The following is a 16926-nucleotide window of genomic DNA, read 5'->3' as shown; positions in this document are numbered from 1 at the left end:
TACTCCTACAGTTCTGGGCCGATGACATCCAGACTTGCTAAATGGGATCAACATGACCCCATTTAATGTATCAGGGTGTTTTTATCTTTGCCAGTGGTCTTGGGGGATGGAGAGAGGGAGATGCAAATATGCAAATTCTTTTTGTAAATATGGATTGTATGGACTCCTACAGGTGGGAGAGGGTATTACAAGTCCCCACCCTTTCCAGTGCAGTTATTCCTGACCCCACGTTTTCCATTGCAATGAGGCGTTTTGAATTATGCAGCGAGAGGTATTTTAAATTACACTTTGAATGAGGGTAAAAACATAAGCCCCCTGGCTGCTCCCTTAGGCTTCTCGCACTTAAAAAAAAATTAAATTCTCGAATATGGATTTTCACCAAAATTGAATCAGTACATCCTTATCACACACCCAAACTTTCCACCTAGCTTTGTCTGAATCCGTCACCCAAATCGAAATATTTCGTACTTGTTACACACCCAACCTCTCCACCAAATTTCGTCCAAATCCGTCCACAACATTTTGAGACATACAGTTCACAGACAAGCAAACAGACAGGCAGACTCTCAAACAGGGATGAAAAGTTGAAAACATAACCTCCACCCACCTTCGGTGGCAGATCTTCGCCCACCTACAGTGGCGGAGGTAGAAATGAGAAAGAGAGAGAAAGATAAATATAGTACCTCGTAATTTGTGAATAATAGGGGTGGAGAAGCTTAACGGGAATGGAAAAGAAAACAGGTCGGGATGGACTTTGAAATGAGATGGTGATGTACTGTCTTCTTGAAGCCCTGGAGGAAAGACGGTGATCGTACTGACTCAGAGAGATGGCTTTACAGGTGGGAGAAAACAGAAACAAACTTGTGGAATGAGTAGTAAGCCTTTATTTTGAAGGGTTAATAAAGAAAGGGTTCCTGGAAGAATGTGTGCGTGCATCCTGCAGGGGCTGCAAAGGGGGCAGAGAGCAGAAGAAACGATGGGAGAGGGGGGGGGACAAGGCCAGAGGAAAACCTTAGGAAAGAGAGGCCACCTACCTCTCTCCAATAAGAGGGCAAGCCTTACACCTCTGAGTATTTGTGAGAGATATGAATGATATTGAGAGCTTCCCATTCCACAGCATTCAGGAGTGAAAGGTATGAAGTGTCAGGGGCACTACATCCCCCTCCCCCCCCACCTACTATAAGAGAACTACTCTTAAAACTGAGATTTTGATGATGATCAAGACCAATCGATCGTTGTCGTGATCGTTCATATGCAGCAAGTGGTTGTGGGCTAACATCAGTTCTTGCAGAGGTGTGGCAGCGCCGCTGATGCAGTGTCCCTGTAGGTTAGAGCAACAATTTGGAATTTAGCCAGGGTGAAGACGATAACTCGTTTCGTCTATCAAGATCAAAGTTTCATCGAAATCAGATGTGTAGTTTCAGAGAAGTTGCAAGTATTTGTGGAAGGAAGGACGGACGAACTGACGATGCGCCATCCCATAGGCTCGCCGGAACTATGTTCCAGGTGAGCTAAAAATTGGGGTCTAAGGGGTTATTCGGGGCGGGGGGGGGGTTGCCACCAAAATATGTATTTGCTTTCTTTTCTGAAACCACACACACAATTTCAATGAAACTTGACCACAATCTTTATCACCCGTGATGTACCAAAGTTTGTTCACGGCATTAAAAAAAAATCCATCAGTATTTACTTTCTTCTCCGTTACATATTTTGTGGGTCATCCATGCCTACAAGTGGTTCCCTGGTTATCTTATCCAGCCGCAACCAGGTGAGTGCCCAGGGGTATTGCCCCTATGTTTTTTTTTATTCCTCTTTACACTTCGCATTATTTTTTCATTAAATCGATAAAATACCCCAAAGTCAATCAGCTTGGTGAATGGGAAAGTTCTTATATACTGAATAATGGAGACACTGTGAGGTATTGAGGGTGGTAATCCCACAAACACTATAAACTTTGGAATGAGATACGAAGACTTGCAAGAAACATCTTAATATACCTTTGTTGAATGATGGGATGCCCAATGTCTGCGATGGATGATCTCATGTATCCCATGTGTTTGTGTCTGACCAGAAAACCCAATGACATGAACAAAAAAGATGGGGAGAAGAAACCACACATCAAGAAACCTCTTAATGCGTTTATGCTTTACATGAAGGAAATGAGGGCAAAGGTCAGATATCTCAAAGTACATTGTAAGATTATACATCATGTTATTTTCTTTCATTATGCCCATCACTCTGAAATGATATACATGACTGATATCCAATTTTGCACAAGCAAGTCCAACTGTGCCAATCAAACTCTGCTTGTGTATAAAATTGTATTTACCCCACGCGCGTCGCGTAAAGCAGGGTTAAGCAAGTGGTTCAACTCTGTCTGTCTGACCTTCGGTCTATGATCGAGCAACTACTTAATTTAAATTGAATTTAATATTTTCAACACTGCAGCACAAAAATCGGACCATTAATCAGACACGAACCTGCAGTTTAGCAGCACCTTGGCTATGAATTTGGCAAAAAGTACGGAGTCTCGTCCGGAGTGCACATGCGCACAGTCTGTCTGCCTGTCTGGCAGTGAAACGAAATTGAAAATCATGCCAAACAGGAAACTTACTGTTTGTAGGGATGTCATGAAGGACACAAACATGCGTAAAAGCACACAAATACTAACAACTAATTTAACGTGTTAGATAAGGTGGTGTAAAAAGGGGTGCGTCAACGTCACCAAAATTTCCAACTTAATGGGTTGTTTTTTTTTCTGCCTTTAAAACTTTTATCTAAATTAAATTATATATTTGAACAATGCAGAACACAAATCGCCTTGTTTCTGCCTCCAAACACCTTCAGTTTAGCAGAACTTGGAGAAAAAAATGTTACGACTTCTCGACCAATCAAATTTGCCGCACGCTCTGATGGCGGAGTAACAATGACATTCAGACAAAAATGGCGGCGCCTAGCGATGCAATGACGAAGATAAATTCGGCCATGATATCGGTTTGTTTCGTGTACCTTTTTCTCCAAGATCGTTCCAAAATCATCAGTTTCTCCGCGAATAGTTGGTAGAACGTTCCGCTCGACCCATTGGCTTCGTATGGTTACCATTCCGCCTGTTGTTCAAAGTTCACGAACAAAGCCAATATAGATCTAGACCGTGCTCGGAAACACAAAGCAAAAGTTGAAAAAAAAAACCCTTCCTATGTCCTTTGTCTCAAGACTGTGTAGGGTAAGGTGTCCTATAAACTCTCGAGCTCCAGTATGCAATCGCATCATTGGTTACACTTTGCTGATGAGGCGTTGAGTCTGAAACAGCACTTGGAAGAAAGAATATGCCGATGTTGCTTCGTTTTTGTCATATATGTACCTGAGCTTCGACTGATGTTTATGGTCCATACATTTATTAAGAACTACCTTTGATAATGTTTGATTTGTTTGAAATAATTTTTGTATTTAAAGGGATTTATAAAAAGCGAACGATGATTCCAAACCAGTGATCATACAAACTTGAGTGACATAATGACCATCTAGTCGGGTGGAATGGGCCAAGAAGTAACACTTTTTCAAACAGATAGTGTGTGACATCGAATGATGGAAATCGCCTCGATGTGTGTTACTCAAGCCACTCCCACACCCATGTTTGGAGAATGTTATAACAAGACAAGAAAGAAGTGGCAACATGGTTAAATTAAAGCAATACTTTAATGGGGCTGACATCATAATGACAATCCATCCTTTGGGACCACACTCTGTGTTGAGCGTTGGTGCTGCGTAAGCAGTCTTCTTGGCTATTGGGCACAATCCTGGATGGGTTGCCACTCCGACACAGGGTACCAACAAGCTGGCACTCGTTTTGCCGACGTCGGAAGGATGACAGGCAGAGTCAACCCCACCTGGTATTAATTCAACAGTAAAGTGGGATTTGAACTCAGGATCCTGGGATCCCAAGCTAACCACCCTAACCATTAAGCCAACACCAGGCATGTAATGACAATGGTATCAATGTAATGACAACCCTGTTGGCTACCTGTTGCTAACACCTTTCTGTGATCACAGGTGGTGGCAGAGTGCACGCTGAAAGAAAGTGCCGCCATCAACCAGATCCTGGGACGAAGAGTGGGTTTGCTGCTCGAGTAACTGTTTTGTGAAGTATTTTATTAAAGTATCATTGTTTCGCAATTTATACAATTTTCATACCTGGGGAAATTTTGGGTGGCACTGCCTTTTCGCAGGTAACATTTTAGGGAACATCTCAAGTTGCCGTCAAGGTATTAAGTCAGCAAATGTTGATCACAAACTATTTTCATGTTGTTCTGTTGAGCCTATAAAGTACTATTATTATAAGTTAAATGCTTCTGCCTCAATAATTGTGAATTAATTATACTCTCGATAACAACAGTCTATGTTACTTTAAGAAAATATTTTTGGCTTTTTGTGACATCAGCTGTTTCAACTTGTGGTTGCAACTCTCCGTGAGGTGGGGATTACAGGTAGGGAAAGCGAGAGAGTAAAATAAGTTTACAAGGTGTTTTCTACAAGATTAAGACCAATGGGAGAGTGAGGCGACGGAGGGTAAAAAGGAAACAAACTGGCTGTGGGAAAGTGGGCACAATCAGACACAACAAGCAAGGGAATAAATGAAGAGGAAAAAAATAGAGGAAGGGAGGAAACAAAGGAACCTACAAGTAAGAGGGTTGGATTGGTGGAGTTATGAGGGTAGAAAAGATCACATGCAGTGATGTGGGATGACATTAGAGGGTGCACCTCTTGCTTGAGGTCCCAGGAGGGAGGAGTGGGATCTGGAATTGCAGTTACACAAATGGAAGAAAGGGGGAAAAATAAATCGTTCAGGTATGCAGTAAGCTTGGGTTTTAGGAGGTTCACTAGGAGGAGCTTACTGGAAGAGCAAGTTAACCTTAGAGAAGCTGTGAAGGATCAAAGGACTGAGAGAGCAGAGGAAGGACCAGAAGCGAGAGACCAGACCTGCCTGTGATCTGAGAGCCACAGGCCTTGTGCTTCGGCCTTATCACAGGATATTGTAGTAGTGTTGAGAACTTAAGATTCCACTGAATCCAGGGGAGACAGATATGATGCTCGGGTGACAATCCATCGGAGAGAGCAGTACACGATTAAGCTATGAATAAAGAACTTGTAGGCTGTGAGTATTTCAGATCTTTCAGGGAATTACTTGGAATGATGGGAGGTTGGGGAGGAGACAGTGGGGCAGGCACAGGGACACCACAAAGTTATTATGGGGGTGGGGGAGATGAAGAGGATTGTTGAGTAGGAAACACCGACAGCACATTCCCTTTTTCATTCGACCCTCTAACAGACATCACAATCACCACATATGAGCTGTACATCATGACCCATTGGCAGAAACAGTACGTAGGTTTAAACTGGAATTTGAAGGATACCTTGAAACATTTGCGTTCGAGGGGTACATATATATTGGCAGGATTAATTGGGGGTATGTATGAGTGATTGTGCACATGGGTAATGATTGTAATGTGTGTGAAAGGGTCAGTCAAAAAATGAATGCATTATATCTGTGTTTGTTCCTTCATCACCCTCCAACCATCCTCATCCTCACAATCTCCACTCTTCCCATCCCTCAACAAAAACTTCAAAAAATTAACCATTTGTTTTCTTTATTCAAAGTAATAATAAAAAGTGTGTGTGTGTGTGTGTGTGTGTGTGTGTGTGTGTGTGTGTGTGTGTGTGTGTGTGTGTGTGTGTGTGTGTGTGTGTGTGTGTGTGTGTGTGTGTGTGACATCCTGGTGATGTCCCTGTGCCTGCCCCACTATTCTCCTCCCACTCCTCCTCCTCCTCACCATCCTCACTCATCCCCAACCCAGAATAAGTCCGAATGGATTGCATAAATGTGATGTTGATGTGGCACAGGCAAGATGTGCCAAATTGCCTCCTCTTGTGTCAAAGTTCTTTCCATTTATCTGTCCTGAATCTACTTACCATTCATGTTCATGCCGATGCACCCTTGTATCCCCAATGCCTCAAGGTACCAATATATCACTCTCTGGTTTTCCTCAAACATGTGTTTTTCAAAAGCAATAGTGCTTTGACAAGAATAAGTCACTAAATGCTGACACATAAGTTGTAATGTTTACTTTTGTAGAAGCATTTGTATTTGCTTGTTCCTGTTTTTTTTGACATATTTCCCTCTTCTGCTACCCACCGTTCCAATACCAGTGGCATGCGCTCTCCCGCGAGGAGCAGGCCAAATACTACGAACTTGCCCGAAAAGAACGGCAGCTTCACATGCAGCTCTACCCAGGATGGTCTGCCCGAGATAATTATGTATGATTTGACTTAACATTTCTGAATTCCAAGCTCAGCTTTCGATCTCAAATAAGTTATTCGTGATATCAGTTATAAGAATAAATGAGGAGGGAGCAAATGGGAAATGATGAAAACATAAACTTTCATTTTCTATCCAATAAAAGAATGACGACTGTTGTCAATGTGCAAAATTCAAGTGACCATTGCACCCTATCCCTTTAGTTGGGGATCCATAGCAATGATCAAATATATAAAGCTCATTCTGACAATTCACTCACTCACTCACTGATTGATATTAATGTTTGGGACCTTCTGGGTGATGTAGAAAGCTGATATTTTGTGTGCCGATGGACATCAAAGTCGAGACGCCGATAAAAAAAAAATCACAGAACCCTCGGAATGCGTCCGTAAACGAAAATATAAATAAATGGAAAAACAAAATACAGGTGAGCGACCCAAGACAATTTGGCGTGCCGACTGACATCAAAGCCGATACATCAGGTCAAAAAAATCAAAGAACCGTCAGAAAGCATCTGTAAATGAAAATATATATGTAAATGATAAAAGTTAATGAAAGTAAGTTAATGAAAAAAAACAAATGCAGGTTGGCAAACCAAGACAATGGGGAAGAAAGCTTCATTATTGATTACAACGTCTAAGCATACCCTGATGATATATACATATATATATATATATATATATATATATATATATATATATATATATATATATATATATATATATATATTAGGCTGGTCCAAAAACAGCAAAAAAAAATTAAAAATTCAGATGTTGTCTCCACAAGCCTTAAATTATTCCACTATGATTCAATAACGCGCATAAAAAAATTTGAGTTGATCGGAGGTGATTTAGAGGTCGCACCATATGACGACGTTTAGTTTCATGAGTTGGTTAAATTAGGGTATGGTCAGGTACGATTACGGGTACTTCTGGATGTCCGAGGTGGAAATGGAGTGCATTTTCGACCTCTATAGGGTCGAATTACTCTAAGAAATGACTGCACCGACATTGAATTCACTACTATTTCGAAAATATGACCGAAAACAAGATTTATCATTACAGGAGTTGAGTAACTAATTCTACTCATTTCGATATTTTCTAATCTACAATTAATTTGTTGTCCATCAAAACATTTCTTACATTAAATCGACCCAACTGAGTTCGAAAATGCAGTCCATTTTCATCTCGGAAGTTCAGAAGTGTACGGATTCGCATCTCACCACACACACACACACACACACACACACACACACACACACACACACACACACACACACACACACACACACACACACACACACACACACACACACACACACACACACACACATATATATAGATATATATATACACGAGATGACCCGTGAACCCGTTGGGTTCCGGTTGTGACAGCGGTTGATGAAAAAAATCATTTCAAGAAAAAAAAAACAAGATAGCTCCAGCGAACTATACCGTTGAGGTTGTTTGCATTAATCAAATTCTCCCGAAGAGTACTTGACTGAATCGGGAATTGATTTTTTACTAATTTTTTACGTTGCCAAATTTTAACGAAACTTGAAACTGCACACCGCAGGCGAATGGTGAGTAAGGTGGCCCTAAATTTTTTGCGCTATTGTGTACCGTTTTGGCTGTATTTGGGGTACATTCATACAAGATGAGAGTTTTAGTAATATACACACACACACACACATCTCTATTATAATACCAAGCTTGCACACTAAAAACTCGGCTCATCGTCAGACGATCCCTATGAAATTGGTGTGGCACTTAGCGGACATGCCGACAATGTTTGGGAAGTCTTGGCGTTCCATAGTACCACTTGCATTTTGCACAATGCGTATTTTTGTCATTCCCCGTGTACAGTCTGTCGTCTGCAACCAGCTATGCTGTACTGCTATCCCGTGCATGTGCACGGGTATCGCTAGTATATAGAGTTGCGTTAGACAATCCTTTAACATAGACTGACTGAACCAGAGATATGATACTGAATTCTTTGTTATTATTAAGTTCGCAAGGAATCATCCAAATGAAAGCCAAAATGACAGTGTTGTTGCGTGAAAAGCAGAAGGTGGGAAATGCTTCTTATAATTAAAATTGTTTATTGGAAGAATGCAAGGGATGAGGGAGACAGGACGTTATAAATAAAGACAGACAAAAACAAGCAATCGACAAACACAAACAGGGGATGATGGGACAAGCAAACGTATGTTCAAAATAAATAAGTGCAGAGCGTTGGTGCTGCTTAAGCAGTCTCCTTGGCTATTGGGCACAATCCTGGACAGATTGCCACTCCGACACAGGATACCAGCTTGCTGGCATTCATTTTGCCGACCTCAGAAGGATGACAGGTCGAGTTAACCCCACCTGGTATTAATTCAACAGCTGTGTGGGATTTGAACTCAGGACCCTTAGAGCCCAAGCCCACCACCCTAACCATTAAGCCAACACCAGGCATGCATGCACACACACACACGCACACATGTTGACAGGATGGCTGAGAGGTATGCACACTCTCCTCTCAGCTCTGTAGCCTGGGTTTGAATCCTGACCCAGCTACAAACTGTCATCCTGGTGTTTCACAGGCAGGGTGATTCATCAACGTGTGTGTGCTGTTCCTCAGATGAACGTTGAACTGGGAGTCCCATTTGCCAGTATTAGATGGTGGTTGTTAGATCCCATGGTGTCCTTCACAAAGTAGTAGGCAAGCTATCACCGACACATTGGCCAAATTTCAAATTCCTGCACCAACTAATGCCGGGACAGCAATGGCAAACTACCCAGTATAACCCTTTTCCATCAAACTGCTTCAGCAGCACTGATGCTCTGTGACAGAGCATGTTACATCAGAATTAGAACTTCTGTTTTTTTATGCCTTTGGATACAACCACTGTTATAGACTTGCTGTTTGGAGAGGTTCTGGGATTGGATGGTCAAAACATTAATGATGGACAGTACCTAGCTGATGATGAAGTTGGCCATTGAATCTTGAATCAGTCAATTATTGAACCTTTAGAGGGAAATAATCACCCACTCTCTCTCTCTCTCTCTCTTCCTCTAACAGGGGAAAAAGAAGAAGAGAAAAAGAGAAAAGCAACAACAGGATGTGGCTGGTACTCTCTCTCTCTCTCCCTCTCTCCCTCTCTCCTTCTCTCTCTGTTTCTCTCCATACTCCCTTCCACCAATCCCAAACCCTCTCTCCCATGCCATCCACATTGATTTTCTTTAAAGGGGCCGTCCATATATTATGTAATGCACAGGGGTTGGAGGGAAGGGGGTGTTAGATCAATGTTGCAGAGCATGACACAGGCCTTCAAATTTTTCAGCATATAAGTACTGTACATACTTTTTTTGCTGCATTATCATTAGTAGACAACTGAGGCAAGCAGGTTTTGTGTTTAAGATATCTTCTCTTTATTGCAGCTCTGAAGCTCACTTTGGCCTTGAGTTCTCACTTTGCTTACACAAAGCCCGTCTTTGATGATGTGAGAAAAAAAACATATCTCGTATTAATAATATTAGTTGAATATCCATGGTGAATATTCATAAGCTTGAATTTTCCCATTAGTGGGGCAACTTAGCATAACAATTGTGCATTTTGTGAGGAAAGCACCAAATTTGGCACACTAGTAGCCTAACATATTATGAACAGATTTGGATATTGGGCCATCTCAAATTTTTTGATGGAAGTGGAAAATGGCTGCCATCAGCGGCTGAATTTGAGATGGCCCAATATCCAAATCTGTTCATAATATGATAGGCTACTGGTGTGCCAAATTTGGTGCTTTCCTCACAAAAATGCACAATTGTTATGCTATATTTAGCTAAGTTGCCCCACTACATGTGCTTCTTTCGTGCGGACCGGTTGCCTCACAAAACGTCATGTGATATCCTTGGAAAGGGATCTTTGGTTCAGCATTATGCAGCATTGTGGGAAGTGGCTGAGTATGGGTGTCTATAATTGCAGAAAAAAAATGTGTTATTTAATATAAGGACGGCCACTAAAAGAGTGCTTTCAGTTGTAAGCACTCTCTCCATCACCGTCTCCATCTCTGCTCTTCATGTGTAACAAAATTATCCCTTGATTAAAATAAATTAATAAAAATAATTCTCTCTCCACCCAATCTGGCAATCATATTATTGATTATAATCACTTGCCAAACTTAGCTTCTCGAAATTTATCACTGGTTCCATAGAAACGTTTCACTGATTTCTGAAATTTAAAAACGTTGAAAAACAGGTGCTATATGCTCTGTCTCTGTCCTCCTAGACTTGAGTAAGAAATTTTCTCCTCGCTTCCAATTCGACCCTGCTTCCTGGTGTCATCCTTGCAGGTCTGTTCCTTTTACACTCACTCATTTTCACCACCTTTCCCTCTACCTCCTCCTCCTCATTGTCTTTTTATGTATTCGGCCCCTCAAATCTCTCCGTACGTTACCTTACTAATCTGTGCCAAGTGATCTTTAACTAATCTCTGTCTCTTCTTCTTATTCTCTCTCTCTCTCTCTCTCTCTCTCTCTCTCTCTCTCTCTCTCTCTCTCTCTCTCTCTCTCTCTCTCTCTCTCTCTCTCTCTCTCTCTCTCTCTCTCTCTCTCTCTCTCTCTCTCTCTCTCTCTCTCTCTCTCTCTCTCTCTCTCTCTCTCTCTCTCTCTCTCTCTCTCTCTCTCTCTCTCTCTCTCTCTCTCTCTCTCTCTCTCTCTCTCTCTCTCTCTCTCTCTCTCTCTCTCTCTCTCTCTCTCTCTCTCTCTCTCTCTCTCTCTCTCTCTCTCTCTCTCTCTCTCTCTCTCTCTCTCTCTCTCTCTCTCTCTCTCTCTCTCTCTCTCTCTCTCTCTCTCTCTCTCTCTCTCTACATCTCTCACATCTCTCACATCTCTCACATCTCTCACATCTCTCACATCTCTCACATCTCTCACATCTCTCACATCTCTCTCTCTCTCTCTCTCTCTCTCTCTCTCTCTCTCTCTCTCTCTCTCTCTCTCTCACACCTCTCTCTCTCTCTCTCTCACACCTCTCTCTCTCTCTCTCACACCTCTCTCTCTCTCTCTCTCACACCTCTCTCTCTCTCTCTCACACCTCTCTCTCTCTCTCTCTCACACCTCTCTCTCTCTCTCTCTCTCTCTCTCTCTCTCTCTCTCTCTCTCTCTCTCTCTCTCTTCCTCCACCCCTTCCCCCTTTGCTACCCTGCTGCTTCTTACAGCTTATAATTTTGGATTATTCTACTGAAGGTAAGTAAGTATTTTCAGTATGAAAAGAAAGCATGGATATTGCTGCAAATATATATCTCTAAAAGGTTTAATAATCAAATGTTGTAAAAACAGATAGAGACAATATGTGACTTCATTGTTGTACAATCCACATAAGAGGTAACATTATTTTGCTTTCGATTTCATTATCAACTTGTCTGTCATTTGTGTTTTTTTTGCGCGGCTCCATTTTCTCCTTATGTCCCGTATATCGACAAGCTCCTCCACGGGTCTTAGCTTTTGTGAACTAGAATGGCATTTAGTAGAGCGCATACTTCCACCAGGCTGAACTATTGACATTTTGTATCCCAGTGATGGGCCGGATCTGGATCCGGATCTTCACCAAGATTGAATCAATTCGTCCTTGTCACACGCCCGACATGTCCGCCAAGTTTCGTCCAAATTCGTCCTTAACTTTGTTTCAGAAATCCTGCTCACAGACAGACAGACAGACATACAGGGGTGAAAACATAACCTCAACGTAATATAAGGTAATAAACAAATAAAGAAATAAATAAATGTAGATGGTACTTCCTTTCTTTCACACAAAGATCATAAAGATGACAAACCTGACATGTAAAACATCAGGGCATTAAACTACACGACGACGTGTTTCAGAAACTAATAATTACAAGATCTGATAATTTCTCGTTTTTCACCTTAGTCGTTTTATTTCAGTGAAAAACACCATTTATTCATCAGCAAATGCAACCTCCGTGAATTTGGCCGGGATTTATATGCATAGACATGTTGTACATACTAATAATTGTGACACACACACACACACACACACACACACACACACACACACACACACACACACACACACGCACACACACGTGACATTACTTACATGGTTGTGGGTTCACAATTGCTATGAAGCAATATCACAGTTGATGTCACAAGTGTGCGCTTCAACGAATCATGAAGGAAACATGGCTGCCTCCACAGGACTATCTCAGAAATTCAGTGAAGTTGTATTTGCTGCTTAATGGTGCTTTTTTTTTTTAAACTAGTACACCTGCTCCCTAAGGGAGCGACAGGAAGGGTCATGTTATGATCCTCTCTGAAGTATATCGATTGCAGTAGATCTCGGCTCCGGTTCATTAGTCTGCGAGGACGCGATCAGCATTCAATGCTTCAAGAACGTCGGGTTTTCTTCCTTTCAGTTTAGTGTTAAACAGCAGTGGTGACTGTTTAAAAAGATGTTTGTGGTTTGTAATATTTTTTACTTCTGGTATGGGTACCCCCAAGAAACGCCACGATAAGCTATTGATGCACGTTAACATGATGGTGCTTGGCCAAGGAGATAAACCTCTTGGGGGAGGGGGATATTATTTGTATTAACATTGCTTTGTGATAACATTAATATTATGCTATTAACATCATTGTTGTTATTTGCCTGTCCCCCACGCAATGGGAGATAAGGTTTTGTAATCACGTCTGTGTCTGTGTCTGTGTCCAGGCCGTACGTTTCTTTTTTACCATTTGAGCTTTTGTCATGAAATTTTCAACAAAGCTTGATTATGAGAATATGGAGAAGACAAAATAATAATTTGAGCAAAAGGTCAAAGGTCAGCATCACATAAAGTCGTCAGATTTCATCCGATTGACCTGAAATTATAAGAATTTGCATATTGGTTCACTGAATTGGTTTATCGATCAAAAGAAAGAAGCCAATTGTTTTTATTCAGATCAAAACGTCAAGTTCGCCTAAAATCGTCAATTTCTTTGTATTTTTACCCTTGTTGAAGGAGAGAGTATTGCATTTGGGTCTGTTTGTCTGTCTCTGTCTGTCTTTTTGTTTGTTTGTTTGTTTGTCCACACAGAACTTTCGTTTTTTTCTCCACAACCGCTTATCGGATTGACATGGACTTTTTGCACCAAAGGCGTGACTTCTCATTTAGAATAATTTTGTCATAATTATGATGTCATAGGTCATGTGGTGTGGCAGCCATGTTGAAAAAACGGAAAACTTTGGACCTCTATCTCTGAAACCGCTCCAAGAAAAAAAAAATTGAAACTTGGCACACAGCAAGATCTCCTCATGGGAGAATAAGTGTGATTTATTTATGACGTCATAGGTGCCTTCGTTATGATGTCAAAATTTCATATGTAGAACGCTACATCTGATCAGTATGAACATTTTGAGGGTCATCTATGGATAAAATGGTCTACAGAAAATTTTTTGATGACGTCATCAGTCTGTGATTTGGCAGCCATATTGTTTTGGTTTTTTTTAACCTTCAAAAATCCTCTTCTCTGAAGTTGCTGAAGAGATTGAGGTGAAACTTTACGCGTATTATCGCTTTATCCATGAGGAACAAAAGACATATGGCATCATAGGTCACATGATTTGGCAGCCATATTGAATTTACCATAAAACCCATTAAAAATCATCTTCTCCAGAACAGCTGGAGAGATCAAGGGGAAACATCACACAAATGTTCCCCAAGCCATGGGTGTACAAGTTTAAGATATAATTGATAGGTCACATAGTTTGGCAGCCATATTTGATTGAAGAAAAATATTAAATAATTTTTTTCTCTGGAACCGCTTAATCAATCTACATGGAACTTCACAATTATGATCCAGTTGTGATGGGGAATACAGGTTTTAAGTTTCAACTTGATCAGATACATGGTGTGACAGCCAGGAGTATTTCCTTTTTTTGATCTGGGTTCTTTTTTTTTTATTTAAATTTTTTTATATTGAAAAAGGCTCCTGTGGCTGTGCCTGGATGAGTTTGAGGGTAGAGGAGTAGCAGCTGAAATGTGAATCCTATCCAGGTTCCTCCTGCTGACTTCATCGTTGCTTTTTGCTTGTTCGGGTTCCTTCTGATTACTGCAATGCAGGCATGTACCGATTTGGTCGATTCCATTTGATTTGAATTGAATTACCTAATTTTAATCCCATTCTAAATTCAATTGAATAATAATAATAATAATAATAATAATAATAATAATGAAAAAACGTCACGGGTCAAGGTCCGGTTTCCAATTAAAGTGGGGTTGCATCAAAGCGGGACGTCTTGGTACTCGGTCATCACTATCAGTTATAAAGTGGCAGTTTTAATTATGTGTCTTATTAATTTTGTGACACACCAATACATAGACGCCACACAAAATACATCACACAAAACTGCACAAACACCATACAAAACAAGTCTTGGCGAGGGTCGACGATCTCTGATTGCTCTTTTTCTAGTTCTTTGCTGTTTTCGTCAAGTTCGGGTTCCAAATCAAATATAGAATGTAATAAAATATCGAAGTCAAATAGACGGACACCAAATTCCTTATTTTAGTTTGACGTATCTACTACTTCATTCACAGCCCCAATTATTGCCACATTGTGGGGTCAGTCACAGAATATTTTTGGCCCAAGTCTTTCACAAACTGGATGGGCACACCTAACACTCCACTGAAAGTGGTTGAGGCCAAAATTCATAATTTGTTTAGGGTTTTGGCGATAACCTTATTCTTCAGAAAAGACACCTTGGGATTATTAACATCCACCAAATAATGCGAGCAGACGGGACACTGAACTAAATGGACTAAACAAAAGGTTATAAGTCAGTGGGTTGACTAAAAATATTACAAATTGCAGTATTTGCCAAATTAATAAATTAAATGAACAAGCTCTAATGGGTTTTCGTAATAAAATAAAAAAGAACACGTGATCTCACAAGATATGTTATAATGAAGATATTCCTTGACTGCACAAACAAGAAACAACAGAAAGTTTAAGATCCATTATATATGACAACTTACCAGGTAAAGGAGAAAAACTTGCTTTTGTTTCCATGTTATAAAGTGAGAAGAGTCAATGCGATATGGATGATGTATTGTGTTTTTATCACATCTGGTTGGACTTCATCCTTCCCGCTTTTGTACAATTATTATATGATACGAGTCATGACGTACAGATTTGAATTTAGTTTTAACAACTCATTTTACCAATTTCGACATCCCACCCCACAGATCAGCGGTCTGCATCGCGGTGTGACTGGTTCAGAAGAATTCCACAAATATTAATTTCTTCCTAATGGAATGCATTGTTCTTCCTTTTTCTTGTTCTTTATCCTCCTGTTGATGATTCTTTTATTTTGTCCATCAAAGCCTCTGCCATGAACTGCACTTCTTCCAATATCCTCTCTCTCGTTCTCCAGGATTGATGTTAATGTGAACTTGTGGAAATCCATGTGACCATTGCACACTGCCCCTTTTGGGTGGTTGTCAGGGTAATGCTCCAAGGAGATTCTCTCTCTCTCTCTCTCTCTCTCTCTCTCTCTCTCTCTCTCTCTCTCTCTCTCTCTCTCTCTCTCTCTCTCTCTCTCTCTCTCTCTCTCTCTCTCTCTCTCTCTCTCTCTCTCTCTCTCTCTCTCTCTCTCTCTCTCTCTCTCTCTCTCTCTCTCTCTCTCTCTCTCTCTCTCTCTCTCTCTCTCTCTCTCTCTCTCTCTCTCTCTCTCTCTCTCTCTCTCTCTCTCTCTCTCTCTCTCTCTCTCTCTCTCTCTCTCTCTCTCTCTCTCTCTCTCTCTCTCTCTCTCTCTCTCTCTCTCTCTCTCTCTCTCTCTCTCTCTCTCTCTCTCTCTCTCTCTCTCTCTCTCTCTCTCTCTCTCTCTCTCTCTCTCTCTCTCTCTCTCTCTCTCTCTCTCTCTCTCTCTCTCTCTCTCTCTCTCTCTCTCTCTCTCTCTCTCTCTCTCTCTCTCTCTCTCTCTCTCTCTCTCTCTCTCTCTCTCTCTCTCTCTCTCTCTCTCTCTCTCTCTCTCTCTCTCTCTCTCTCTCTCTCTCTCTCTCTCTCTCTCTCTCTCTCTCTCTCTCTCTCTCTCTCTCTCTCTCTCTCTCTCTCATTTTTTTCCAGCCAATGCTGCTTTCACTAATTTGTAACTAATTAAAGCAAAGCTTGTATCCTAGCACTTGGAAATGAATATGAGGAATTCTCATCCAATATCATATTTTGGCAATTTGTCATTGATAATTTCTTAGTACATTACAACTGAATGCTTTATTACCATCCAATTCCCACCTCTTTTGGTCTGTAGCTTCCCCAGGAATAAGACGAATACTGTCTACCGAGCTCTTCCTCTCCCTTTCCTTCGATGTAAACTTTTGCATGCAATGTTTGTTCTCTCTCTCTCTCTCTCTCTCTCTCTCTCTCTCTCTCTCTCTCTCTCTCTCTCTCTCTCTCTCTCTCTCTCTCTCTCTCTCTCTCTCTCTCTCTCTCTCTCTCTCTCTCTCTCTCTCTCTCTCTCTCTCTCTCTCTATCTCTATCTCTATCTCTATCTCTATCTCTATCTCTATCTCTATCTCTATCTTTCTCTCTGTCTCTATCTCTATGTCTATATGTCTCTATCTCTCTCACTCTCTCTGTC

General features: G+C 41.0%; 1 protein-coding gene across 6 annotated transcripts in view; it reads left to right on the top strand.

Moving 5' to 3' along the window:
- LOC147019265 (transcription factor 7-like 2) overlaps positions 1 to 15864 on the top strand; it is a 303769-nt gene extending 287905 nt beyond the window's left edge. For 4 of the 6 annotated variants that reach the window (XM_085899606.1, XM_085899608.1, XM_085899602.1 and 1 more), the window contains 6 exons: positions 2072 to 2171; positions 4051 to 4110; positions 6205 to 6312; positions 9377 to 9425; positions 10583 to 10646; positions 15536 to 15864. In XM_085899606.1, coding sequence (XP_085755732.1) covers positions 2072 to 2171; positions 4051 to 4110; positions 6205 to 6312; positions 9377 to 9425; positions 10583 to 10646; positions 15536 to 15560 — 406 coding nt within the window. In that variant the 3' untranslated portion in view covers positions 15561 to 15864. Of the gene's footprint in view, positions 1 to 2071; positions 2172 to 4050; positions 4111 to 6204; positions 6313 to 9376; positions 9426 to 10582; positions 10647 to 11509; positions 11538 to 15535 lie in introns of all 6 variants that reach the window. The other 2 variants (XM_085899605.1, XM_085899607.1) reach the window with 2 other exon arrangements.
- Positions 15865 to 16926: the final 1062 nt, after the last annotated feature.

Source organism: Eptatretus burgeri, chromosome 10, assembly GCF_056783735.1.
Source record: "Eptatretus burgeri isolate ZD-2024b chromosome 10, Ebu_testis_v1, whole genome shotgun sequence".
NCBI classification, from domain to species: Eukaryota; Metazoa; Chordata; class Myxini; order Myxiniformes; family Myxinidae; genus Eptatretus; species Eptatretus burgeri.
The sequence above is the reverse complement of the archived record's forward strand: the minus strand, read 5'-3'. Positions and strand labels throughout refer to the sequence as shown.